General features: G+C 41.2%; 4 protein-coding genes across 12 annotated transcripts in view; 1 reads left to right on the top strand and 3 right to left on the bottom strand.

Moving 5' to 3' along the window:
* Positions 1–20,452, bottom strand: part of LOC6541282 (myocyte-specific enhancer factor 2) — a 42,813-nt gene extending 22,361 nt beyond the window's left edge. For all 8 annotated transcript variants that reach the window (XM_026979719.1, XM_026979720.1, XM_026979722.1 and 5 more), the window contains exons 1-2: positions 19,696–20,452; positions 1,589–1,804 (exon numbers count right to left, since the gene is read on the bottom strand). The gene's annotated coding sequence lies outside the window, so the exon portion shown is untranslated. The remainder of the gene's footprint in view (positions 1–1,588; positions 1,805–19,695) is intronic.
* A 218-nt stretch (positions 20,453–20,670) lies between these two features.
* On the bottom strand, positions 20,671–21,302 carry LOC6541713. The gene is made up of 2 exons (XM_001969087.3): positions 21,017–21,302; positions 20,671–20,963 (listed from the first exon to the last, which is right to left on the bottom strand). Exons 1-2 carry the CDS (start codon positions 21,246–21,248, stop codon positions 20,797–20,799), a joined length of 399 nt encoding a protein of 132 aa, XP_001969123.1. The 5' UTR covers positions 21,249–21,302; the 3' UTR covers positions 20,671–20,796.
* A 254-nt stretch (positions 21,303–21,556) lies between these two features.
* Positions 21,557–25,372, top strand: LOC6541448 (peptidyl-alpha-hydroxyglycine alpha-amidating lyase 1). 2 transcript variants are annotated; one of them, XM_001969086.3, is made up of 6 exons: positions 21,557–21,889; positions 22,087–22,264; positions 22,324–22,564; positions 23,043–23,542; positions 23,666–24,100; positions 24,609–25,372. In XM_001969086.3, the coding sequence occupies exons 1-6, from the start codon at positions 21,761–21,763 to the stop codon at positions 24,776–24,778; spliced, it is 1,653 nt and encodes a 550-aa protein (XP_001969122.2). In that variant the 5' UTR covers positions 21,557–21,760; the 3' UTR covers positions 24,779–25,372. The 2 variants fall into 2 exon arrangements, with proteins under 2 accessions (XP_001969122.2, XP_015015037.1); XM_015159551.2 differs by having other exon boundaries at positions 23,666–24,169.
* Positions 25,279–26,613, bottom strand: LOC6541688 (prenylated Rab acceptor protein 1). Its single transcript, XM_001969085.3, has 3 exons — positions 26,156–26,613; positions 25,894–26,100; positions 25,279–25,838 (listed from the first exon to the last, which is right to left on the bottom strand). The coding sequence occupies exons 1-3, from the start codon at positions 26,236–26,238 to the stop codon at positions 25,547–25,549; spliced, it is 582 nt and encodes a 193-aa protein (XP_001969121.1). The 5' UTR covers positions 26,239–26,613; the 3' UTR covers positions 25,279–25,546.
* Positions 26,614–27,035: the final 422 nt, after the last annotated feature.

Raw genomic sequence — 27,035 nt, 5'->3', positions numbered from 1 at the left:
AAAATTTGTTATTTATTTTACCAAAGAAATAGAAGGAACTATTGAGCTAACATTTCGTTGCCCACTTCCATAAATTCAGTTTGCTGCACCGAAACAAGCTCCGTTTCCCCGCAATTGAATTGGATCTTTCAAATTGAATTCAATTCATTTGTTTTTGGCTCAGTCCTCTTCAAATTACATTTTATCTGCGCTGAAACAATTTTAATTTGCATGCAGCACTTGCCAAAAACCAAATGCAAAGAAAAAGAATTAGAGAACTAGAGACCAACGCTCGCAGAAAATGTTGCAGAAAACTAGAAAATTTTGCCAGTTTTTTGTTTTTCCTTCTTGACGCGGTTGCGGTTGCTGTACCCCATGGATGGGATGGATCTGATATTTTCACGCTTAATCACTAACTGTCCCTCTCGCCTGCCGCCGGTGAATGTGCATGAGTATGTGGCTGTGAGTGAGAGTGTGTGAAAGTGTGTGGCTGTGGCTGTGGCATAGCGACAACAAGACATGAAAAACATTTTGGCCCGCGGCCAAAATACTTAAAGCTGCAAATGAAATGACAGAGAACGGAACGTTGACGACGTCAAGCCAAAACTGCACAAATGTCAAAGGGGGGTCGGAAAATGGGGGAAACGGCGGGCCCGCCAAAGGGAAACTTTAATTTTCCTTTATTGCGGTCGTCGAGTGCAATTATCGAGCGTAAACAAAAAGGAAACCAAAAAAAAAACGAAAAAAACTCAGGCCCAGCGTTTGGAACAAATTCCATCTTCAGGTGAACTTTTCCGGCCCTCTGTACATCGTATAGATATGTATAGGCACATATAGTATCTACATACATACTTACGCACGGCGATGTGTATACATTCGGGCGACGCGTGCTTGAATACTTGATGATCCCCTGAATATATAATATTATATTAACGAAGGAGAGCGCGGGACGGGGCGCCATTCAATGACGTTCGATATGATGCCAGAGGAAAAATTCAGACACCCAGAGGAAACTCTGCAGATACTTAATTAGCTGCAAATGCTGTTGCTTCTTAGAGCTCGGCAATTCAAAACCATCGATATCTGCACGGAACTTTGTAACACAATGCTTTTGTTTCCCAGCCCCGCGTTTCCATGGCAATGGCTAGGAAATGGTCTTGGCAAAGATGTTTCACGTTAATTTAAAGTATTGGATACTTGGCTGTGTGTGTGTGAGTGCCACTGTATCTGTGTCTTTGCGCATCTCGCATACGCAGCTGTTGTTGTAGGTCTGGTCCGATCTGGTATTCGTAGTCGCAGACTACCCAGGAATCCGGTCGAGAGCCAAGAAAGCTGGTCCGAAATGGATACAACTCTGTATACAGCACCAGTTCTTACAGGTCCACACTATACGTACGCCAAATGAAGCTGTCATTCCTAATAAAATCAAACTTCCCCAGAAATACTTTATACATTTGTAAAACTTTTACTAGTTCTCACAGATCTACACTTTCTTCATCAAAATAATAAAGTCAAAATTAAATAAGTGGGAACTCAAAGATGTATTAGAATTGTACACCACTTTTATATCGAGCATTATAATCTGTTAACATTATAGGATATGACTTACTTTATACGGGAGCCAACTGTCCCAGCAGTGATTCCCTCCGAAAGAAAGATCTATGGCCACTGTTCAGCGAGCTTCCGGTGAATACTCGAAAATAGTCCTAGAAAACTCGCGTGGATCACTTATATTACGCATTTGTACATCGGGTTATTGTATGCAGTTAATGGGAATTGACATTGATGTTTAAACTGCTGCTTCCACCTGAGATTTGTTGTATAACTGAAAGTAAAAAGGGGATATATGTTAGCCATTGCACAAGTGCTTTACCATCGTTTTCAGAAGAAATGTGCGCAAACGTGAGTCCCCCGCCGTGGCGAGCCTACAGATAATGCAACAGGTCGGGGGCTTCGAGGGGTTGATATGGGGTGGCATTTGGAATGGAATGGAATGGCGATTGGGATGGCATTTGGGGTGGCAGATAGTCACTTGCAGGATTCTCTTGTGTTGAGGGAAATGCGCGCGTGCTGTGCTCGACAATCGCCCACACAGAGACGGAGTATCTCTGCGACAGTATCTGTATCTGTATTTGTATCTGTGGGCTGCTTTGCTGTGGTTGTGAGTGTCAGAGTGCGTGGGTGGCTAATGAAATGCTTCAGCGACAACGGCAACAGCCACATCCACATCCCCAGCAGCAGACAATCGGAGGCAGCTCCTCCATGCTCACATACCCCATCCACTCAGGTTGCCATAGACTTGATCAGTTTTCTGTATATCATTGGTCCCCGAGAGAAGCGTGTGCTTGTGGTGCTCCCTTTGTTGCGTTGCCATGGCATTTCCAGTGAAATGGCTACCTATGAGTGCCCCAGACTGCCACCTCCTGTGGCTACATCATAATAATGAAAACTTCAAAAAACATCAACGGACACTCTTCTGTTCTGGGTGCTTTAAAGCCGAATTAAAAGGGGATCCATTTGTTAAGTAAACTGTGGGAGGTTTTTAAAATCTAGACAACTTTCAATGAGGGTTGCAATTTAAGATTCAATCCTTTTGGTGTAGAGTATTGGCAAGTCGTTATCGAACAAACACAAAAAAAGTAGACATCAAACAGATTCAGCTGGCAGTTGTCTCTCATAAATATCCCCCGCAATATTTTTCCACATTTCCCACCTTGTTTTATTCCTCCCCTTTTTTTCTATCGATGGCATATATATATTTATATATATATTTTCTATACCTTTAACATTCCCTAACGCCCACAACACCATGATTCCGCATATGTATATACTTTTGTATATAAGTATAGTTGGAAACTCGCTGTTTATGTGTCAAAAAGTCAAAATATTCTATATATGTAATTCTCTTTGAATACACAAAATATTTACTTCTTCACAAAACGTTATTTGTTTTTAAATCGTATTTAGTTTTGAGCTTATTTCGTTCAGTTGAATTTCCAATTGTCACGGTTTTCTCTTTGTATTTATCGTAATTTTTCGTGCCGTTTTCAGTTTTTCAAATTTTGAGCATTTGCAATTGTTGGCTGTCGGCCAAAGTCTACAAAAATTTGCGTAAATAAACAAGTTTTTGCAATTTAGAAACAACAAAACGGAAAACCAAACAACATAAACGCATAATTATTGAATTGATAAATAATTAATAAATTTTTTCAATCACTAGGGATAAGAAAAATCTATTATCAATCTATTTTGGAAGCACAATCAATAAACTTCATCTCAAAATTACAAAAAAATAAAAACAAAAAAAAAATTATTTAATTTGAATGCAGATTTTTGAGAATTGTGCCAGAAACATTTAGAGGTATGCCACTTCAAAATCCGATTAATATAAGTTGAGTTATGGAGTTTTGAACTTCAGCCTTAGGACATTTCTTAACTTTGTTCAATTTCTACAACATCATAACATCAGAAAAATTACAAAAAAATGTAAAAAAAAATAAATTTCTAAATTTGAATGCAGATTTTTAGAGAATTGCGCCAGAAACATTTAGAGGTATGCCACTTCAAAATCCGATTAATATAAGTTGAGTTATGGAGTTTTGAGCTTCAGCCTTAGGACATTTCATAACTTTGTTCAATTTTTACATCATAACATCAGAAAAATTACAATAAAATTAAAAAAAAAAAAATTCTAAATTTTAATGCAGATTTGTAGAGAATTGCGCCAGAAACATTTAGAGGTATGCCACTTCAAAATCCGATTAAGATAAGTTGAGTTATGGAGTATAGAACTTCAGCCGTGGGACATTTTTTTTTAAATCTAAATCATCATATATAAAAAAAATTACAAAAAAATTAAAAAAAAATAAATTTCTAAATTTTATTGCAGATTTTTAGAGAATTGTGGCAGAAACATTTTCTGGACTATCGGTAAAAATTGCAAACAAAATTAAATAATAAAATAAATAGTTCAAAAATGCAATTGATCCTAATCAAGAATGTATATACTTTATATGGCGGAAACGCTTTCTTCTGCCAGTTACATACTTTTCAACAAATCTAGTATACGCATTTACTCTACAAGTAACGGGTATAATAATTTGCACAAAGCAAAAAGGTGTAACGGGAAATCACGAGAAAGGGGAACAGTAAATATTTGTAGACATAGAAACATATAGTGCAAAAGTGGCAGGACCAGATAATGCAGACTATGGAAATTGGGAGGAAGCCGTGCACGAGATGGCATATTAAATTTCCCGGCGGAAACGGAAACGGCTCAAGAGCTCTGCTCTCGCCCTCTGAAGTGATTGACAGCCTCAGCCCGCAGTTAACCTCAAATCCGACCTCAGCTTTCCCCTTGTTTTGCTAGTCACGATGCTAGCCCAGAGCAGAGGTATTAGTTGATAAGCTTTTCATGCTAAGCTGCTTTCGGGGAAAAGTCTCGAGGGGTTTTCATTGCTCCACTTTTAACTTTAAGACATTTTTACTTTTTGCTTACATTTTCAGATGGCACTGTTGGCGCCATCTGGTGGGCACTTGGTAAAACTGTAGCCGATCGTGGGACTGTCGCCATCTCTCGGGCGGAATATTACAGAACGACCTCTGGCGGCGAATTGGCACATTACTTGCTGGCAACATGTTGCTGGCTTCACTCAACATTTGGAATTCTCCCGATTCTTTATTTATTACTCTTTTTCTTTCTTCGCAAACAGATGTTTTCACTTTATTTTGGGAAATTTCACGACTTATGACAGCGAAACTGCACTTTACTGAACGAAATAAAACTTAATTGGCACCGCTTCACTCACGTCCGTTGATCGATTGCATTTCGATTGTCGACGAATGGAAACGATAATACAATGTGACACGGACACTAGCGAGGCGAGGCGAGCCGATTGATTCGGATTGAGGATTGGAAATGAAAATATTGTACAAGAATCTATATGTGCGAGGAGGTATAGACGTGTGTATATTTCCTACACTTCACTTTACTGGCGCAGAAAATCGCATATACACCGAGAATGTATAATTATAAATAAATGTTCTATAAAAAACGCTTTTTGTTTCTTCTGCTGCTTTTCCGTTTCGTTTTGCTCGGATCCGTTTTGTTCTGTTCTGTACGGTTCAGTTCGGTTCATATTGTATTTGTTTGTTTGCGTTTGAGCCATTTTAAAATTAGAGGTAACCCGAAATAAGGTAATAATGCCGCCAACAAGGCGCAGACATCATCTTTTCACTGGCCTCAAAGCCCCATCCTCTGGGGAATCCCCGACCTCGTCGCATCCCCAGCAGAATTTCTTTTTGATGAGCTTTCGAGCTAAGCGTTGCCAAAGCGCTCTCCAAGCGTTTTAATGGCGTTTTCACGGAAGTGATTGAGTACTGTGAGAGCGTTTCCTTTGCTTTGTGGGAGTATGTGTACAAAGGATTTTTCCGCCGGATTGTGGTGGCTCTTTATGGATGCCAAATTGGGCAAGAGGCTTTGCTGCACGGAGAACTTTGTTTGCCTTTTTATGCTTTGCCATGAAGAAGCTAATCAGATTATGGCCAAATCGTATTAAGCGGCCAATTATGTATTCAACAAGCGAGCAAAGCGTTTAAACGGAGTGTACCATAGAGTATGAACCAATCATTCAGCGAGGACTATGACACAGTGAAAGTACGTAGCTCTGTTATAATTAAAATAGCTCGCAGAGCAAAAGGATATACTAGATGCGTTGAAAGGTATGTACGTAACAGGTAGAAGATAGCCGACCCTATAAAATAGTATGGTGAAGGTCAGAAGCACTATGCCATTCGATCTGGTCATGTCCCCCTGTTCGTCCGTATTCTCTTTTTTGATCATTTCCATAAATGATATGACCAGAAGATTTTGACCACGGCTAATCTAATGCCCGCAAACCAGAATTAGCTGCCAGTCCCAAAATTTTCAAGTTACTTGTTTTCTTTTCTTGATATCGATGTTTCAAAAATACATTTGAAATTCCTCCCTTGCACCCCACTTTTTGCATTTGTAAAGAGCAAAAGCTAACACTTATTTTTAATTATTTCATTGATTAACTTTCATTAGCTAACTTGGTGCACTTTTGGTTATTTTTTTTATTGGTTTCAACTGAGTTATCGACAACCCGATAGTTACAGAACAAGGCGAAAAGGCGCGCGCGTTTGGCTGCACGAGCGGATTACTAATAAAGCTCTTAACTCTTCATTCCGAGTGATCGGTCGGAAATAAATCGAAAAGCCACACAACACACACACGGCGACGCACAGCCGCACACTGAGAGATATATTTTAGAATTGTATTATTTTTGGGCTTGGTTCGCTGTTGCTCGTTGTTGATTTGCTTTGTTATTGTGCACGTATTTTGGTCGCCTTCGACTTCTGCTCAGTGTTCTTTCGTGCTGTGTTGTTGCTTTGACCGGCGATCTCCTTCAACTAAAAGAAAGGAAACTCTGAGCATCTGTTTTCGTGGGGCCGCCTGTGCGGCGTGGCTGCTGCATTGGAATTGGAAGTGCGATGATGATGATTTTTAAATAAATGTTCACTTATTTATATAACCACGGCCAAGGGGCCAAGATGCCAAGGGGCAGCACTACCCACACACACACCACATACACCACATACCGTACACAACAGGGACCGCAAAAATATTGACTGGGTATTATATATAGTATCCTCCGCGGATCCCTAACTGGTTGCGTTTAGTTTCTCTGGGGGTGGCTGGGCTAATTTTCCCACTCGATGGCCGGCCGCAGAGTATCAGTTAAAATTAGCACTGAAAACATCAATATTTTTACATTTCCCGATGTGCATGATTTCCATGGAATTCCACAAAACAAGGAGTTATTTTTAAAACAGCAGAAGGCAGCAAGTGAAATGTGTTGGCTCAGTTGGCAGAATCCGCAAATAACGAATGCCAAACGTCCGATTTTCGCATTGACTGTCGGGCGGAAAATCCTTTTAGCCAAGTACTATTATTAGTACGAAAAGGCTTCCTCTAATTTTGAATACCAACCGGCTTGGCTTGGCATAAAATCTTACAATTGTAAAGCGCACGCAGATTCCCCCGAAATTTCTTCACCGTCACCGGTTGCGAATTCCTACGCTTGTGTAAGTCACTGTTTAGCCATTTTGTCACGTGGCCAATAAACGAGTGAAGCAAAGTTATGCAGTCAATGGAAGTGCGCCCCTAAGTATGCAATGGGTTTTTGGGAAAGGGCCGAAGTTAAATAATATACTGCAAAAGTTAAAGAATTAAAGGAAAACTCAATGAGTTTCGCGCTGCAGAAACCGCGAGGGTGCGGTGGGAAAAAGCAATTTAATCGCGGGTTACTGTGGCCAATGAAGCGATACCTGGTCGCACTTACATCCACACAAATACCGAAACAGGGAAAACTCACACAGATACTCACCTGCGTTTACGGCTATGGAAAAACGTATATGAGCGTAAAATTTGATTGAAAGTGATGAATTAATGAGCCGTTAAATGATTAAATACGGAGAGAATGTTCGCTTTGCGCCCTATTGAACTGGAAGCTTGCGACAGCATTAACAATATCGGGCCCAAAGGGTTAAGCCCCGCCCCTTAACCCTCAACTCCACCCATTTGCCGTAATGAATTTAGTGAAGTAAGGAGCAGTACCAAAGGCCCAGCTTCCTTTTCCAACCGAATTGAGGCCGCCGATTCAAGGGAAATGGTTAATAATTTCGAATCTGAATTACTACAAATATTTTTGATCACAGAATTTTAAATTCCACTGTACATTGTACATTGTAGGAATAATCTAGTTTAAATTACACGAATATTTAAGCTAACATCAAACTGGAAATACATAATTGAATATGTTTTGGTAATTCACATGTAATTTGCATATTTGCATAATATGCCTAGTGATACCTCTCTTCGACCCAACATCGTTATTGATGGGCCTTTCAGAAACACATACACTCACAATTCCAGCGCCGCTTTTCCACATTTTCTGCGCACGAGAGGCGCATTAAAAACCAATAACTTACATTGCCTGTCAGAACCGCACAGAAAATGTGAAAATGAAACATATTTGCTTACTCATACATACAAGTACATTGTGAGATATATCCGATAGGTAACCCGATTCTATGCTGAAGTAACATCAGGTGCTTGGCACCCTTCGAATTTGCCCATTTATGAAGATGGAAGATTGAAAATTGAAGCGCGAAAATCGCACAGCACAGCAGAAGCAAAAACGAACAAAAAAATTAGCAATTTATTTTTATGGCTAAAACAAGTATAACATTTGTGTGTTTTGGTTAGATAAACCAATTTATTTGCCGTTTCCAGGGCATCAAATATTCAAACTGCGTGCGGCGTCAATCAATTGGCGGAAAAAAAAAAGGAAAAGGGTTGCAGAATTTCCGCTGCGACAGTCAGACAAGAGCGAAAAGAATAAATCTGAATGCAAATGCAGTGCTGTTCAGTTGTTGGTAGCGCTGGTAATATAGTCATAGACCATGGCCAAAACGTCGTGACTCGACGGCAAAACTTCACTTTCGCTGTGGCCAGTTTTTCCCATTCAAATGCAAACAAGTTAGAACGGAAAGGGCCGCAGGGGGGCTTTGTACGTTACGCCATTTGACGCATACGAAATGTCCTTGAAACGAGCTGCCCAAGTGAATGTGAATATGAGTGGGTTTGGAGATGGGTATGGGATTGGATTTAGGATTGCGATTGGCAATGGGATTGGGATTGGGATTGGGACTGTGATGGAGGAATATACCGTGGTAATCCCTGGCCCTGACAGGTGGCAAAATCTGACTTTGAGTTTGCTGTTGTGCTTTGCATTCTCGATGTGCGGCGTCAGTTGCAAATTGATAAATAAAGTTGGAAGGTAGTCAACAAGGTGCAGGAACTTAACGAAGTGGAAATGTTCTAGCAGATTTTCCACACATATATACAAAGCCTATAGTAACATAAAGAATATCTCCGCTTGACTGCTAACTAGTTGGAGTAGCTATCTTAGTTTATCTGGTTTATCTATCGCAATACACACAATGTAAGCTGTGGACTTCAACATCTTAATTCCCCTCACGAATTGTTATCCATTAAAACTACTCGATTCGAGGGCGCTGGCATCGAAGTAAAGAGGGTGAGGGAACTTTAAGAAGGCTCTAACCTCCTGGTAAATGCCGTCAAATGCAGGCGGAATGCGCTTTGCATTCGTAATGAGCTTCGACTTTCGGCTTCAGCTGCATTTTTGAACTTCACTTGCAGTTCGCAGGGAAAATGTCACAGGAAATGGGATTTGTGGTTGTCTTGCGGCTTTCCCTTTGTTGCTACTGCGGTTTGCGGGTTTGTTGAATCAAGTGTTATGATAGCTATCCGCGCTCTTTGGCTGCCAACAATGCATGCAGCCATTAAACTCAAGAATACCCCAAAGTGAGCGCCATAAAGTAGGCAACACTTTCGCGGTGGCTCTTTTAAAACGCCACCGAAAGTGGAAAAATAGAAGAAAACATTTATAGGAGCTGTAGAAAAACTTTCTCCGCTGTTTGTTCTTATTTTAGATGCTAAATATAGACGGAAAGTTTAAAGTTGAACCGCTTACCCCGCCTCCGCCATGAATTCCCACAACTGACGTCAGTCGTTCGGCTACAAAAAGTGCAATATTTGAATATTCAATTAATTTATGCATTACCCAGACACACACCCATACACCCAAACACACAGACACACAAACGAAGTGGCAGGTTAAGTGGGTGGTACGAACATTTCATTGCATAGCCGAGAGGCGTCGAGTGCAAAACACAGAGATTTCAGCTCGGGCGCCTGTATGTATGCACTTTTTGAGTGAAAGTGTGGGTGTTCTTGGTTTAGTCGACTGTGTGCGTGAGTGTGTGTGTGTGTATCTGTGTGAGGTAGCCACGCACCGCGACAAGAAAAAGAGAACACGCCCCCAGTTGCCAGCCAGTGAGCGAACCGCCCCTCGACCAACCCCTCGGTTCAAGTTCAATGCAATCTGCACCCACTGTAGCCGGCGACCTTGAAGATTTAACCACGCGAAGCGGAGGAAGAGAAAGCGTGGTGGAACATGCTAGCAACAATAATGAACACGGTAAGCCCCGGCAATTAAAGGCAGCACGTCACAAATTGTTTAATTTGCAGATAATATGCAGGGGATAACATTCAAAACAACCTTTGAAACAAACAATTGATTACCTTCTTCGAGGTTTTTCCCCCTCGTAGCGGAAGAGCCGATTATGCCAGGGAAATTGGCGGGAAACCGAGGAAAACTAAGCTAATTCGGTGATACAACAAATAACGATTGCCTCTTTTCTTTTTCACTCAACCCGCATAGCTTGCTGTTTAATTAGTTTATGAACTTCCACAACAACAAGTTGTGCAATGCCAGGAAAATCTGAGGAAAATTAGATAAGAACAACCACAAGTGGCGGAAAAGCTGATTCACTTGAGGCGCTGTTTGTTTCTAATGTAGAATCCAACGAATAGTTTTGCGTACAGTCTGTACTTTTGACAAGGATATCTCCTCATTCTGATAGCGCATTTACATCTCTACTTCTATTAGCTTAAAAACAGAGTAAATAAGGTAAAATAAATAAAAAAATCATTTCTAGATACATAACGATCTTGAGGATTAAATAACGCGTGTTTGCATTTCACCACCTGGCAGATTGTTTTTTTTATCACACGCGTCGTATGCGTAATATTTAAAGTCAATAACAAAGGGTGTAAACAATGGATGAACAACCGAACAACAACTCATTTAATAAACATAGCTACACACATTTCCCAATGTCGAAAAGAGATGGAGACTCCCTACGTATGTCCCGTGTAAATTCCAAATACTGTAAATTAGCATCTATTGCCAGTGGGACATCTAGAACGAGCTGCATAAAAGCGATGCGGGCCACAGGAATATTTCGATAGAATCATCTATATAACTGGAAACTGCTCCATCGGCACTCACAGTCAGGCTGCACTGTAACGCAAGCAGAGCAAGCGACAAAAGTGATAAACAAACATGACAAAGAGTCAACAATTCCCGGTTTCAACCGCACACAATCCAATTAGAATAAGCTCGGAGAGCAATCAGAGGACTGAGATAGAAACAGCGAGATCCCCAGAGAGAGAGAGCGCGAATTTTGCAATAATAATCACAATCACACTGGGAAATATCACATAACTATAATATTTGTGTCCTAAATAACGAAATGATCTTCATCATAAAATCCTTTAAATCCTACATTTGGAATGACAAAATTTGAAAAAATTCCAGATCGATGAGCATCATTATTCTCAGTGCATCCGAGCTGGCTGCATAATGACATCACACCAGCGATAAGAACGAGATAGCCTCTGAGAGCGAGAGGAGCGATGGCGGTACGTACATATATGACATCAGCGTGTGCACGATTTGTTAACAGTTAAACGCACGATCGCTGGTAGGAAGGGGGGTGGGGCGGTAAAGAGGGGGGCTGTCGTATTACCGCCGATCACCGATCTAGCCCGCAACTTTCGGCGAATTTTCAGTTTCACGTGCCGAGCGAAAAGTTGGACAAACAAAATCTTGAGCCCCCCCAATTTTTCTGCTGCTCATTTTTCGGACATCGCATTAAGCTTTAATTGACGTTTAACGACTCACGCGTGAAATCTCTTGAGAACCGGTTGTCTTCTATTTGTTGTGCTTAGCTATAATTCCCAGTGCCTTGTTTTTATTGTTGTTTTTTATATAGTATATTGTATGTCTGTACATATACGTGTATGTATGTATTTGTTGTTGTCCAAAAGACCGCAGAAAGAGACAACACCAGGGGGCCACAAATCATATGGAACACTTTGTGAACCTGTCGCCTCTAATATTTTCATTATTGATTTATTTGCTTAGCTGCTTTATCATGCCAACCCCTCATATTTTTCGCCTCCCTCCGGCATCGAAAATCTATCAATTCGCTTTTTCGGGGCCTTGTGCGTAACCATTTTTCGGTATTTGATTAAGATTCTTATTATATTATGTCTTATTTGTATTTTTTCCGCTTGCTGCCGCTGCTGCTGCTGCTGCTGCTGCTGCTGCTGCTGCTGCTTCCGAAGACGTGTTGTTTAAAAACTCATTTCTTATATGATGCCGATGTCAGATTAACTGTGCTTACTATATGTTTTCCGTACCTCTCTCGCTCGGCATTTTCGATTTTTATTCTTTTATTTGTGCCCAATTGACACCTTAATCACCGAGGACAGGATGAGCACAAAATGTCAGAAAATGTCAGAGTCTAAAAGCTGTCAAAGCAAAGAATTCTTCTTATTCCCCCACTCTTTGTGCTAGAAGCTATGTGTCATTTGAAATATTTCAGATAATATGCCACTATAAGTATTGGGGGCATATCAAACAGACTGTGTACTTTGTACAGCTATCCAAATCTTTGAGTTTAATTTGCTTTCAAGTTTGAATATCCTTAGCGTTATTTATTAATACTTTTATTATGTCTTCTTGCACTGCTGTTAGCTCATTTCTTACTTCCTAACGAGCCTTTTAGATAGCTGTTATCGCTAGGAACTTACTTCATAGTGATTTTATCAGTTCATTCGAGCTATTAGATAAATACCGTGGAAATCTCCCAGAAAAAGAATAAAAACTCAATTTCCGCACTTCAACTATGCAATGTTTGCTCTGTTCAGTAGACTCCACTTGAGAGCTTTTCAGACAAGAGCAGACGAATTTGGAGGGTTGTCAAATAGCTGAAGAACTCCCCAATGACGTCAAGACGACAGGGGACAAAAACGAGACGAGCTGGAAAGTTAACTAGAGATTAGCCCCAATCTCTGAATTCCAAAATAGTCGCACTATATATAGTTATCTCATGCAAAACCATGTTATCTCCATTATCTGCCAGACGGATATACCGTTAGCCAAACAAAATAATAGCTGCGAAAAGAGAATTCCTTCCATTCATTAATAATGGTTAGCCCAATTAAAGCAATTAAATCAAGTCGAGTCTAGTTCGTTTGTTAGTTGCCAAAGATTTTCAGCGAAGACAAGACCATGACGTGGCAAACCGACCTCCCACCATTCAGCCCACCCCCTCTTAACAACCCCCTATATCTCCATCTCTGGCTGTCTCTACGACCTCATCGAATTGCTAATGATCCCAAGGTGATACTTCAGCTGCTTCATTGTTATTTATTTATTTATTCTTTTTTCGATTATAAATTCATAACAAAGAAAAAATTGAATGGAAAGGGAGAGAGAGAGAGAGAGAAAGAGAGAGGGAGAGAACGTTTTGGCAAGACAAATATTTATTTATTTAATTTTTGGATAGCCAAACAATCGTGTTCGCAGCGCACTAGAAACTTATTAACTGAAATGCTTAAGTACAGAGATGAGTTGTAGTTTTTTTCATTTGATCGAGTGCCTCCACAGTTCCTTTAAAGGTCTCGAGAAATTCCAGACACAAATGTTTTCGCTTTTTACGCATCAACACAAATTAAGTCACTTTATTGCTCATTTGCATTCGCTTAAACTTTGCCTGATTAAAAAGTTTGCCTCTGTTTTTGCAGCAATTGAATTGGCTGTCTGCGGCAAAACTTTGCCTCACATTAACTTCAAAGATGTTTGATCACAGAAAAATGCGGCAAAAGGAAACTTTTTATGTCAAAATCTTATCAGCTTAAAGAAAGTGCTGTGATTGAAACAGATTAATTGTCTACTTGGTAAAATGCACACTAATATACCGGCATAAACACGTGTCAAACCTTGCTAATGTACCACTCTAATGTACTAATTTACACAATTTTCGTATTGACTATAAATTCAGATTTCAACCCAATAATCTCTATAGCCCATGAAATTGTTTGTAAATTTGTTTATAACTCAACACGCAACTGCACATTTTCAATAAGCCAGCCGTCTTTTTACCTGGCTCCTTTAACGCTAATTGGAGTTAAACACTTATAAACATATAAACCTATTAAAGTCATTAATTTTATTGTATAAAATCGATTCTGCGTGCACCACTTACGAACAGAATGAATACTAATAGGAAAGAACAATTCAACTCTTGCGAAGGATACCAAATGGAGGACTAAAGTTCATTGTTAGTGTCATCATTGGTGATTTTCCCCAAAAGTCCTCCCCCAAAAAAGAAGAAACCCATCTGGTTGGCTCCCAAGCATTTATCGATGACCTATAATTTGGATAATTCATTAGCTCACCCACAGGCTTCATGGCTTTCTTCTCTTGGCTATTGGTCACTTCGAATCGAATTGTGTGTCTGAGCATTGTTTGGTCTCTAGTTGTCCCACTATATTTATCCGGTCTAAAATTAGAGTTATAAATGTCTATTTGAAGGTTGACCAGTTGGTGGTCAAGAGTGGCACAATGTCCGCACTCAAGACTTTAGCGCATTAATTTCCAAGCAATTTTGTGGTTCATCCTGCACCATTAGTTAAAGTAGGCCCTGGCTAATGTCTAAGCTATGAACATTTCCCGTTGCCCAGATTCTAATGATCGTTCGCTATGAATGAGACAAAACTGTACCCTGTACACCATATGGATGGACACGCTGAATGTGCGGAGTGTATTTAAGCGGCTTAATGAACCATTTGGAAACTTTCACAGTCATCAAACATTATGATGTTGGCGATTTTTGGCACTCCACGCCACAAGTGGAACAAATCAAGTATTTTTTCGAGTTTGTTTTTTTCGCCTTTTGGACCTTTTCTTTTTTGGCTATTTTCAAGTACCACATTTTGAGTCTTTGAACTGCCGAATGCCCTGGCTTAAAATATACAACAAGTTCCTCGAATTTGCTACCTTTAAATATATTTTAAATTGAATGGACTTCATTAGGAAGGGTCATTTAATGTTGCCAAATTGAATATTAATAAAAAGATAATAACTTAATCAGCGATTAGCTGATTTAACAAGCCGTGTAATGTAACATATTATGATATTTATTGTAGATGTCTGCGGCTCAACTTATAGTAGCAACATGTAATACCCTACTCCCATTTGAGCCATAAAAAACCCGTTCAACTAGCTGGGCACAAGTGATCAATGCCATCAAAAGACAATTACTAGCGCTAGCCAAAAACAATTTCCTCCCCCTCAACCCACAATCTGAAACGAAACTGCAATGCCCAGCGACGATGATAATGATCTGGCAAAAAAAAACAGTAGAAGCAGAGAGGCAAAAAGCGAGACAAGCCAAACACGGCCAAAGATCGGCAATCAAGTGGCCACTTCCAACCGTCCATCCATCCTTCCTTCCATCCATCCATCCAGCAGTGTGTGTGCCAATCCCAACACAATAAACTTCTGCAGTGGAAAACGAAACCAAAATCGCAAAACGGCAGTGCGAAAGCTCAAACACGAGCACCTGGCCTAAAAATAGCAACGTCTCATTAGAAATGGCTAAAAATAGATGGCGGCATTAAAGCGCGCTAACCTGTGGCACAGTGGAGTGTCGATGGAATGGAAACCGGAGTAAATGAAGGTTCAAGTGCGACACATAACGTATACGCACCATGGTGCAATCTTCTCCTTCAATCTGGTTATCTCGCAAATCGCAATCCAGCTACTGCACCAGTTACGAGCTAAACAGTGACGAGTTTGGGGCACAGGAAAACTGGTATTCTTCTATCTAGGGGCTTGAGGAATTCCGAGGGGGGATCCCTACTGGCCTATCATGTCCACACATATTTGAAGTCGAGGTAGTCCACGATACTTTTTTATTTTTAAGGAGGGAGCCTTTTGAGTCAAAAAGACAGTAAGTATTTACTGCTAGAGAAAAGAAAATATTGAAAAAAAAATACAGATACCCACCTTACATTGCAATTTATCTATCACTTTTAAGCTACTCAATTATTTAGCTACTTCAGTAAGCTAATTAGCTGAAAATTCCAAGGAATATTCCTAGCATTTAAAAGGGCCAACTGGCCCAAATAATTTTCATGGTACAGGCTTATAGACACATTTAATGAGCTCGTGACGAAACAGAAACAAAGAGCAGTTTCTGCTGCAATTCCCTGACAACTTTTAGCCAGCATAATTTCAAACAATTTAGTTAACTTCCACTAGCATTTCATGCTGTTTGCATTCATTTTCGTTTGCAGAAAATACGCGTTGGGCGAAGGTAAAGGTGACTCCTTCAGGAGTTGGGAAAACCCAGGATCAGGGACACGCGCAATACGAGGACTTCGGCAAGGTAAACGATGTAAATTAAACAGCGGGAGCAACAACAACTGAAATGCCCACGGTGGGCGTTGACCAAGGGTGAGTTGACGGGGCGAGGAGTGAGACACTTAGACAGGCAACATACACATTTATAGAAGGTTATCAAATTCAGCGATTGGTACATTATGTATACATGTTAAGTACATTCATGATGTATATGCGTTCATATATGCAATGGAAAATGAAATTACAATTAATGCTCTTGAACCGAAATAGCATTTCTGTTAAGAGCTAAGAGGACTATTTTTTCGAGTGCACACAAATGGGAAGCAGAGGGCCAACAACAAGCACAATAACGAATAACAAGCCAAAGGCATGCGAAACAGCAAAAAGCAGGAGAAACCCAATAACATAAAAGCGAAAGAATTTTTGCCAAAGGATGATGGCCAACCTGCAAAAGGGGTGGCGAAGGGAAGGGCGGACAAGTAGAAAAACCCGCTTACAGCAGCGAAGAAAAAAGCGGCGACGCCAAGCCAACCAACGACCTTGATAAGTTTTACACAATGAGAGCAGGAGAAAGAGAGCGAGACCCCAGCAAAAGGAGCCTTCTCTCTCTCTCTCTCGCTGGGGCAAAAAGGGCGGCAGGGAGAGAGGCCACCGCAATCGATGCCCCGAAAGTGGTGAGTTTCGCCACGCGCGAGAGCGGTATCTCTCTTGCTCTCTCATCAACAAGTGGCTCAGCTGTGAGTGGGCTGGTGAGAAGCGGTGGGGGGCGATGGGTGGCGGGGAGCGTTAAGTAGCTCCTTACTCAATTCGTTTTTTTGTGTCTGTGTGGCGCTCTCTCTCTCTATGTCTCTTTGATAAACAGCCAGTGGTGAGTTTGTTTTCCTCTTTACAAGCTGATTATCATATTCTGCGTTTTATTATTGAATTTCTCGAAAATTGCCTGATTGTGTGTGTGTGACGCATGTGTAAAGTGCGGCGCACAAATTGATAGAACTGCCGCCCACAAACCCCCCTTTGCAACCTTTCACCACCCTCCCCCGTTATAAAAAACAAATTCCGTATGTTTGTTTTCCTCTCTCTCTTTCTCTTTCATCACAGTCAGCTGCCAAATCAGCTGTCTGATTTGAGGCAAATTCATTTGGAATTATTTAACAATCGAAGTCGCAAACAGAGAATAGAAAGCAGGAGATTGCAAAACATGTGAACGGAAAATTCTGACCGCTCGATGGTAAATGGCAAGCAACTGGACTCGCTACAAGCAAAAAGTAAAGGAAAATGCAGAACAACTTGAGCAAGTTGAACAACAACAACTGCCTCCATTGTAGTAGTTATGTACCTGCAACGTGCCTGAAATTTCAAAAATGCAATATCAAAACCAACGCGGAACCAGAAAAAGCTTGTTTGGGATGCACGAGGCAAGCAATACCCTCTATTTTCAGAATGCCTAATACAATTTCTATGAACTATATTACTACATTCATTAAAAAAGGATTATTGATTTGGCACCTCAATGATTTATTTCTTCCTTTAAAACGGCTTTTTAACTTATTTTTCTTCAATGATTTAAGACTATAAGGGGGTTGAAATAGGCTACTATGATATGGGTTGTTGGTTCAGATAAGGCGACATAGACTGCGTGAATAAATATAATAGTATAAGTATTCTTTAATATGGTAGATGATGATGATGATTTCATGTTTTGCAACCTTAAGACCTTTTTCTATAGAGTATCCTAAGCGCCGTGCTGCACTTGCAACTGCCAAACGAAACGAAACCGGACTCAACTGGACGCACGCCCCTCGCACACACACCCATTAAGTGCTCACACACACTAGTGCCATTACATACACACAGACACAATATATCTATATAGACGACGCCTAGTTGAGCATTTTGAACGACAACTACAGCGGACAAGCCATAATTAATCAGGCCTGGCCGGCAATATTTTACAAAAGCGAAACGAAAATTCCTCAACGACTTGCAAGACGAAGTTTCTGCAGATCCTTAACTTGAAAATTTGCCTAGATACATTGTTGCCAGTTTTCCAATTTACCCTTATCAATTGGCCAATAACACGTGCATTTCCCTGGTACCTGCTGCGTTCCATTTGGCTTAGTCAATCGCACACTTCCTAATCACAAACAAATTCTAACAAATCGCTGGAAACTTGTTTCTTTCTACCGCAACATTAATTCGCATATTTTTACAAATTATATTAAAGCTTAAATACAGGGGTACATAAAATACATACACACATGGAGTATTAGAAGTTGACGACGGCAACAGACATTCTGAATTTTTCGTGTACTTTGAAAACTTGTTTTATTTATTTGCTCTCGGTTTGTTCTGCCGCTGCTTGTAAGCTTATTGAACAATTATATTATGGCGTCTGAAATGACAATAGCTCAATAATGTTTATCACGATGCTTGCATGCGCGAACAGCGAAGAAATAATGTGAATAACTGTGAACGCTTACGTTACTCTCACGTTTTAGGATTTAGTATCTCGTCACATATCTTAGTTCTAATAAACATACATTTGTATGTATGCAATAGAACAAATCTTGGTACAATTTTCCATTCATCACTTTTTGTATACCCAAGGTACTGAATATAGGGTCCTTTTTCCCCTAATGAGCAACATTTCGGGTTTTTGATTAACATGTTTGTGAAAATAAATGACTTACATATAATAAGTCACTTAAGTGAACGAACTTAATTTCAATTCTTACCAAAAGAAAGAAAACAACTTATTCGTATTACAATTAAAACGATTCTATCGTGCAAAGTAGTTATTGTACCAAAAGTTTTCCAGACATTGTGGAAACTTTGCATTTAACATTTAGCATGCAAATAAAACAATTACAATAAATTATCGTAAAAAAAAAACCCAGTTACCCGAGCTGTGATTTTGTAACAGCATTTCGTTGGCATTTTTCTCACCCGGACGACTACAAAGCATATATGTGAGGTAATAATTGATGTCATTTCGCGCAGTGTAAGTGGGGGAGGCAATGCCCGCCTCTTGATTTTTTTCCTTAAGCTTCTCTTTAGTCAATTGTCGCTTCATTGCGGGAGAAAAATAGGTGGAAAGTTGAGAGGAACAACCACTTAATTATATACTGCATGTGGATAAGCTGATCTGATATGCAAAACAAAGCTATTAAGTTGGGAATTTGAGTTTTGAGCTCTATATCAAATCGATATGAAAGGGTAAAACAAATACAGTTGACCTTTTATAACATTAATCAGAGTTTATCCAATAAGAAATTGAAACATGTTGAAACATTCTCTAGTTGATATACCCTTGACCATTTTTTGAGCACAAGCCTACTGACTAGGAGGTTCTAAAGTTGGTGTTAGGTCAAACATTTCAAATTGATTATGATATCGTAGATATATAGAGAATCGATATCTGATGCGCTTTCTAGGTGACTTCAGTTGGCTAATGAAACTGCAATCGACTTTTGGACCCAACGTTACAAGAAGTGCAATCAAAGTGGTGGAAGGAGTGACAGAAACAGAAAGGCTATATTCAACTTACCGTCCGCAAGTTCAAGGCCAAATGGCGCTCTCCTACATTGGCGCTCTCGCTTGTGGGGCTCTGCGCTCTCTCCCTCTCCTCCTTTCTGAGAGTCTTGCTGTGTTACACGTAAAAGAACTTTCGTTTTCCGCCAGCGAGGGATGGGGTGGGGGCTTGGGTGGGCGAAGTGGCCCACATGCAACTGCCGTTAGCAGGTCCGTTGTTGTTTTTCTTTCGTTTTCGCACTTCTCTCTGCCTCTTCTTTTGCTACTGCTGTTTTCTGTTGTTCGCCAAACAGGAGCGACTTTTGTAAATTAATTAACAACACTCGCACACTCACTCCCCACAAACACACTCACGCACACAGCTGCGTTCATCATGCGAGCGCGCGCTTTGAGATAAGCAAAGCAATTTATTTGCACTAAAATTTACTTTTGCGCGCTGAGCGAAACGTGGGCGAAGGGGTGGGGGGAGAGAGAGGAGCTCACCACACACACACACTCACGCGACCGACGTAAGAGCTCACGTTTTCGCAGGTTTTTAGGCTATATTATTATATTGTCAGCGTGTTTTCGATCTGATCTTATGCATTCGGCTAGTTCCCGATAAAGAGTTTTTGTTTCGAAATTAATGCGATCGATTCAAAGTCTGATCAGATCGGTCCAATTGGAGCCTACGACAAAACAAGTCAACAACGGCGGAGCGCTACAACAAATGTGCTTCGTGAGCTTTGAGCGGATGGGTCACACTCGCGAGCAGGAGCAGTACGGTCACACCTGGTGATGACAGTTTGCCGATATATCGATTGATTTCTTGGCGATACTTAACTGGCGCCAGCTTAAAAAATTAAAATGTTAAATTTAATATACAGGCAAATTCACTAGTTCTTTTCCTGTAACTAAGCGGAATTTAGTATAATTTTGCTCTCAATTTCTATAAGATATGCAACGAATTCTTTTAATGTTTGAGTCACAAGTATTAAATAAATAAACAACATTCACAATAAAAATGTTTAATTCAAATGCCTCGCAATCATGGTGCATTTTTTAGGACCTTGTGCTTTCATTTTTCATTTAAAACAAGTTTTAGGACAGAAAGTCTTACATACTTAAATACAAATTTTCACAGCAATGGGAGATTAGCTTTTAGACCGTCGAATTCCTTCTTTTCTAAGGGCTTAAGATGTGTACCCGAGAAGGGCGATTTGAACTCCAAATCGCGATGTTTGTTGACCAGAACTTTCTGATCTGAGTATATCAGATTGATTTGCTGCTCTATTTGCTGTTGATCTGTCGGAAATCATAGTTAGTAACCACATCTAGTGGACGATGCAGTTACCTACCTTTCTTGAGCAGGTCCAATGCCTTTGCCCGCTCCATTTTGACTAGCATACTGCCAATCGTGATCCAAACTTTCTTGTCCTCCGACTTTTCCATCAGCCTCATTGCCTGCCGGGTTTCCTGCCGGCGTTTATCCATTACCGTCAGTTCCTGTTTGTTGGCCAGAATTTTGTCGGCCAACTCCTCGGTCTTGGTTATTATCTCAATGCTTTTGGTCAGATCTGTTTGCGACATTCTGCAAGTGATATCTTTAAACAGCTTTCAGCAAAACACGGAAGTAAACAAAAGCATTGTAGTGAGACCCGAAATCGTACTAACGCCTTTTCAACAGCTGTTTCATCAGGGACGTTACACAGAGGAGGGTTCACCTTACATGTAAACTATAATAACCAAAGTTCAACTGTTATCCATTTTCTAAGAAACAACAGCTTATCCGGTTCTAAGAAACATCAGCTTACACTTCAATCTAACCTTCTGCTATTGTATATATGCATGTATATTGTATTGAGGGATTGTAAAAGCGTATTCCCCACACATATATGGTCACATTACAGCACACTGTAACTGCATAACATTGATCCCCTAGAAAAAAAATTCTACCTGCGCCGCTGAACACATAACATTTCAATAGCAAGCAAAGATGGCCGCGTCATTAGTAGATTTGTAGTTTCGAGACGAAACGAAACGTTTGTTTACGAGCACAATTTCACCGGACTGGATCTCCGCCAGCATTCGGGCAGCTATATATGCACATTCGAAGGGACTCCAAAGCAATGCATTCCACCGACAGCGAAAAGTGCCAGGGCAGCAAGTCCTTGGCAATCTGTTGCCTGCTCCTCCACCTCCTACTCTCTATCCGACCAGCAGTGGCGCAGGTAAATCGCGAGCCATAAAGAAATCATTACCCAGTTGTTGAGTTTACGAGACCCATGTTCCAAACATATGTTTGCAGTGCGTGCACAGATGTTTAGCATATCGATTTCGCAGTAGTGTGCGTGGGCGCCTTTGCTCCGTGGCAATTGTTTTGCTTCACCTAGGCGCGCTAATCTTAATCTCATTTCCCGCTTTTCAGACTCAAAGTTCGCAGCGTTATCTGCATAATGTGGACAACAGCAGTAACAACAACGAACGCCTGCAGCAAATTCTCAAAGGATCTGGAGCAGGATCGGGTGCCACGCAGCTCAACTGGCCTCAGCCGTCCAAGCAAACTGTTCTCAACGTCAAGACTGGGCTGGCCAAGCTGAACAACAGTGAGTGTGCATCTTTTCATGTTCGTATACCCTGTAATTCACTGAAATTCCATCCCCAGCTTATGTTTACCAGAACGCCTGGCCGGCAAACAATGTGAGACTGGGTGCAGTGACAGCCGTAAGTTTCGACCAGGCCGGCAACGTGGTAATCTTCCATCGCGTGGACCGCGTCTGGGGACAGAACACTTTCGACACCAGGAACCAGTTCCAGGAGAAGTTCCGCGGGCCCATAAGAGAGAGCACCGTCCTGGCACTTGAGCCCGCAACAGGCAAAGTGCAATACGACTGGGGCAAGAACTTGTAAGAAATTATAACTCCCTTGCACGGTACTTTGGCTAACTTAGGATAGTGTTTTTTTGATTGCAAATATGAGTTTGCACGGTTGTAAAGGAAAGCATTTCCGAGTCGATCTGTCCGTCTGTCCGACCAATATGCCATAAACATTTTACCTAAGCAACGGATAACTGATAGTCGAGGATATCGTTCTGTATTGTTCTTGGTACTAATTTATTGTCGCGTTGTTTTGTGTTTGTATAATACGTACAGTGCTTTTCGTTATAATTATCTGGCGCAGTTAAATTAAATTGGTAGTAAAAGTATTTTGCATTTGTAAGTTCAAAAGTTCTAATACATAGTCAAAAGTATTTTGTAAGATTTTATTTCGGTTGTCAGAATTCGAAGGCATATTTCCTTTAAGTACTCACTAGAATAGTAATGGACTTTTGATGACTTGCCTAATACGTTTGTTTTCCCTAATTGAATACCATCTCACCCACAGTTTTTACATGCCACATGGGCTAACCGTGGATCCGGAAGACAATGTTTGGTTAACAGACGTAGCCATGCACCAGGTTTTCAAATTTCAGCCTCGTGGAGGCGATGGAAAACCAGTGCTTACTCTGGGCGATGCCTTCCAGCCCGGCTCCGGACGAAAATTCTGCAAGCCCACCTCGGTGGCGGTGTTGGATAACGGGGACTTCTTTGTGGCGGATGGATACTGCAATGCCCGAATCCTTAAGTACTCACGAAAAGGCGAACTCATCCTCTCCTGGGGACGGAACAGCTTTTCTGGCATATCCTATGATGTGGCGCCCAAGAACTTCTTCGCAATCCCCCACGCACTGACTCTTGTCCCGGAGCTGCAGCTACTCTGCGCAGCTGACAGGGAGAATGGGCGGGTACAATGCTTCTCCTCGAACAATGGCACGTTTCACTCACAGTACCACAACCAGCTGATAGGGGACCGCATCTTTAGCATGGCCTACACCCCGGCCGCGGGTGAGTGGATAAATCTTCTTCTGATATCGGTGTTCATGAGGAGTCATTTCACTATTCACACCATTATAACAGAGCATCTCTTGTACAAATCATACCCCTAAATGAATTCATTTTCCGCCACAGGTGGGCAGCTGGTCATTGTCAACGGACCCATCGCCGAGTTAGGTATAAATCCTGAGCACTATAACGAGGTGCACGGCTTCGTGCTAAGCATGCGCAGCAAGCAACTGGTGTCTAAGTTCGGTCCCAATAACCTGGAGTTCCAGAACCCGCACGACGTGGCCGTTACAGTTGACGGCAATGAGATCTACGTGGCCGAGCTGAATCCTATGCGCATCCACAAGTTCGTGCACCGATCGCTCGCCAAACCAATGTCCTTGTCGGCCACCAAGGACTCTAGCAACAGCGCTATTAGCCGAGCTGTGGAAATAGACCAGGCTACTCCAGAGGCTGTGCACCACCCCAGTGGCAAAGCCATCCTGGTGGCTTCGCTCATGCTCCTTTTCGCCGGCTCTACCTTTGCCTTGGCTTTGATCTTCGCACAGCGAAGGAAACGAGGTAACCAAGCGAACAGCTCCGCCACGCCCAGCGACCTGGTGTACCGAAAGCTGACTGCTTCCAACCAGAGTCTGTGCTGATCGGCAGTGCTAACTCCTCACTCAATGTCCTGTGTTGTGCTGTCACACTTAACTGATGTAGTATCCTGTACTTATAAGTTCGAATTTGATTACATTTAATCTCACGTTTGAATCTCACTATTCTTGCTTTTTTGGTTTTGTATTCGTATTTCGTATTCGTTAGCATGTACCTTTTGGTAACATTTTTGTAACTAAAATTTATACCGCATTTAGTGTTTCGAATTATATACACAGTTTTATACAAAATACATAAGCAACCTACAAAATTTACGTTTATCCTTAAGTGTATTCTGTTTCCGTTTTCGGTTTGTTTCAGTGCACGTCAGATCGCAGATTTATGCATGAACTGTAAAGGGAATGGCATTTCCAGTGTTGTTGCTCATATACATTTGTTAATTGTTAATCAGTTATACCAACATATCCCACAGGTTGCCTCCCTTTTGGAGCCCGCAGTCGTCGTCACGCGTGGGAGAAAAGCGATGGCTTCAAGCTGGGCGGACTTCTCGACCGGGATCGCAACGGATTCGAGAAGCTGGACCAGCAGGCCAGCGACGAAGAGCAGGAGACGAAGACACTGGCGAGTGCCCAGTACGCCTAGGCGAATGACCAAGACTTACGCAGCTAACAAAGCATTCCTAGTTCTAACTACCTGTACCTCATTGAAATACCGACCTAGTTTTACTTGAGCTATATGTGTGTACTTTAGGTGACTTTATTTACCTTCCTTGGGGTGCATATCGCAGAGAATTCCGATCGGGGAGTATTTACTTTATTTATTTAAGGTTGTCAAGCCATTTGTAAAAGTATTTTAAACATGTTATTTATGGAACTTTTTTGAAGAACTATGCGAGTATTCCAAAGCCCATTTTGTGACGAACGACCTTACTCGTTAAGTTCCATTTTATTTATTATTTATTTGGCTATTTATAAATTATTTAAATTCGTTATTTAAAGGAACAAATTTTTAAAATGTATGCAGTTTGTAAATGTTACTGTTTTAATCAACGATCCATGAGCTCGAAAATATCTGAGATATAGTAGGTGCCACCAGAGTCTAGTGACTTGACCTCATCCTTTAGGTCAACAAATTTGTTTACATTTAATTTTCTACCAATTGAATCGAAGTTCTCCGCGAATGCGCCTTATATCTTGCGATTAATTTGCCAAAACGAATATAGTCGTATGAATCTGTCATAGTGCGTATTTTGATTATTTAAAGTCTGCGGCTTAACTAGATTTCTTTATAAATAGGTGTACAACATATTGTGTCGACTAATAAGGCCCCATTGTGGCGAATATAAACCCCCTACCTCTTCCCAGGCTGTCCCTATCCCAGAAGACCTAGGCTTTAGCTTCTGGCTGGCGGTCAGACAACCTGGGCAAGGAAGCCTTCATTCTCCTCCGTTACAATAGCATCGATGTTGTAGAATATAGCATGCATCGCGATTACGAAGCATGAAGCACCCAGTGTCCAAAACAAAACCGCTCCCGCGCCCACCAGGAAAAGCACTGGTGCCGTCGCCAGATTGAGTGCGATTATCTGCTGGCTGGGCGTCAGTTGTTGTCCCACGATGGTGATGTTGCTGTTGCGCACGCGCAACTTGTGGCAGCCAAAAGCGGCAGCCAGGATGACCAGCAGAATGCAGGGAGCCGTGATGCTGGTGATTGTAACTATTAAATAGGCTGTGCAATAAGGCATTTATAATCACTCACAGGCAGTAGATCATCAGTACAAAAAAGATGAAAACGTAGTTGGCCTGAAAGTAGGAGAGATTCCGAATAACCCGGCTATTCAGCCGCTGCATGCTGACGGCCGTTTTGAAGTTGTTGATGTTGAAGAAGACTACCCAGGGTCGCAGGGAGTTCCGGACCATTTGGAAGATCTGCAGCGGTGACGGAAGATTGGATAGCGACGGCAGACTGCGTTGTTTAAGAGTAATTAGTACCTATAGCCTCCTTGTTACGGGTCACTCACCTTTGAAGGTCCACGGGGAACCTGCCTCCTGAGGGTGGTGGCTGATGCATATTGCCGGATAAGTTCCCGCTAGCCTGAGCCATTTCTTGACCTCGTCTTAACTCTTATCTAAAAGACACGTCTTCGCTGCAATCTACTATTCTTCTTTCACAAGTGTGGGCGTTCTACAAGTGTTATATGTATCTTTGCAGTCGTCACACTTGGTTCGAGAACAGTTTTTCGGATGCTGCGGCGTTTGTGAAGCGACGAGGTCTTTCCCGGGGCCACTTCTACATGCAGGCGGCGACACTTTCGATGTTGATTTTACAATTTACTCTTAATTTGCTATGACATCGTTTTCTTTTGAGAAATAGTACACAAAGTTTGAAAAATCTGATGTGGCAGATAGTTCTAGGATTGCCGTTGCCGTGACGTGCAGTGTGGCCGGAGTTGCGAATGCGCTAATTCTCGAAATTAAAGCAACTGAAAAAAAACCCAATGCGCTGAATGCAATCAAACTTCTATTCCAACACATTTTCTCACGGTGTTTGAATACAAATCATATTATTAAGCATATTTTTACACAACATATTTATGTTTTTAAATAATGTAAGCATATTTCGTTACATAGCCCATAAACCATACCTTGTGGGTCAAAGTATCCAGATAAGAGTTACAATTTATGCTGATTAATGGAATCTATGTATGAATATATCTTGTACCTAATTCAGGTGAAATTGAAATGACACTAAGAATAAGTTTGAAAGTCAAAAGACTTTCCATTGGCGTTATCTATTGACTGTATCTGCACAAAGTACTCTACGTAAGCGTGTTCATGGATATGGATTCATGACGTAAAATCATTGATAAGAATTTTTATCCATTTACGGAATGAATCAGA

Source organism: Drosophila erecta, unplaced genomic scaffold (genome assembly GCF_003286155.1).
Source record: "Drosophila erecta strain 14021-0224.00,06,07 unplaced genomic scaffold, DereRS2 tig00000055-arrow-pilon, whole genome shotgun sequence".
Taxonomy (NCBI): domain Eukaryota; kingdom Metazoa; phylum Arthropoda; class Insecta; order Diptera; family Drosophilidae; genus Drosophila; species Drosophila erecta.
The sequence above is the reverse complement of the archived record's forward strand: the minus strand, read 5'-3'. Positions and strand labels throughout refer to the sequence as shown.

Bases quoted from the DNA above. Each gene is read 5' to 3' on its own strand.
- LOC6541713 (XM_001969087.3), bottom strand. From the start codon at position 21,248: ATGTCGCAAACAGATCTGACCAAAAGCATTGAGATAATAACCAAGACC. The intron at 20,964-21,016 runs GTAGGTAACTGC...GATTTCCGACAG, and splicing joins ATTGGACCTGCTCAAGAAAG to ATCAACAGCAAATAGAGCAG.
- LOC6541448 (XM_015159551.2), top strand. From the start codon at position 21,761: ATGCACATTCGAAGGGACTCCAAAGCAATGCATTCCACCGACAGCGAA. The intron at 22,265-22,323 runs GTGAGTGTGCAT...TTCCATCCCCAG, and splicing joins GCTGGCCAAGCTGAACAACA to CTTATGTTTACCAGAACGCC. The intron at 23,543-23,665 runs GTGAGTGGATAA...TTTCCGCCACAG, and splicing joins GGCCTACACCCCGGCCGCGG to GTGGGCAGCTGGTCATTGTC.
- LOC6541688 (XM_001969085.3), bottom strand. From the start codon at position 26,238: ATGGCTCAGGCTAGCGGGAACTTATCCGGCAATATGCATCAGCCACCA. The intron at 26,101-26,155 runs GTGAGTGACCCG...TAAACAACGCAG, and splicing joins TTCCCCGTGGACCTTCAAAG to TCTGCCGTCGCTATCCAATC. The intron at 25,839-25,893 runs GTGAGTGATTAT...TACAATCACCAG, and splicing joins GTACTGATGATCTACTGCCT to CATCACGGCTCCCTGCATTC.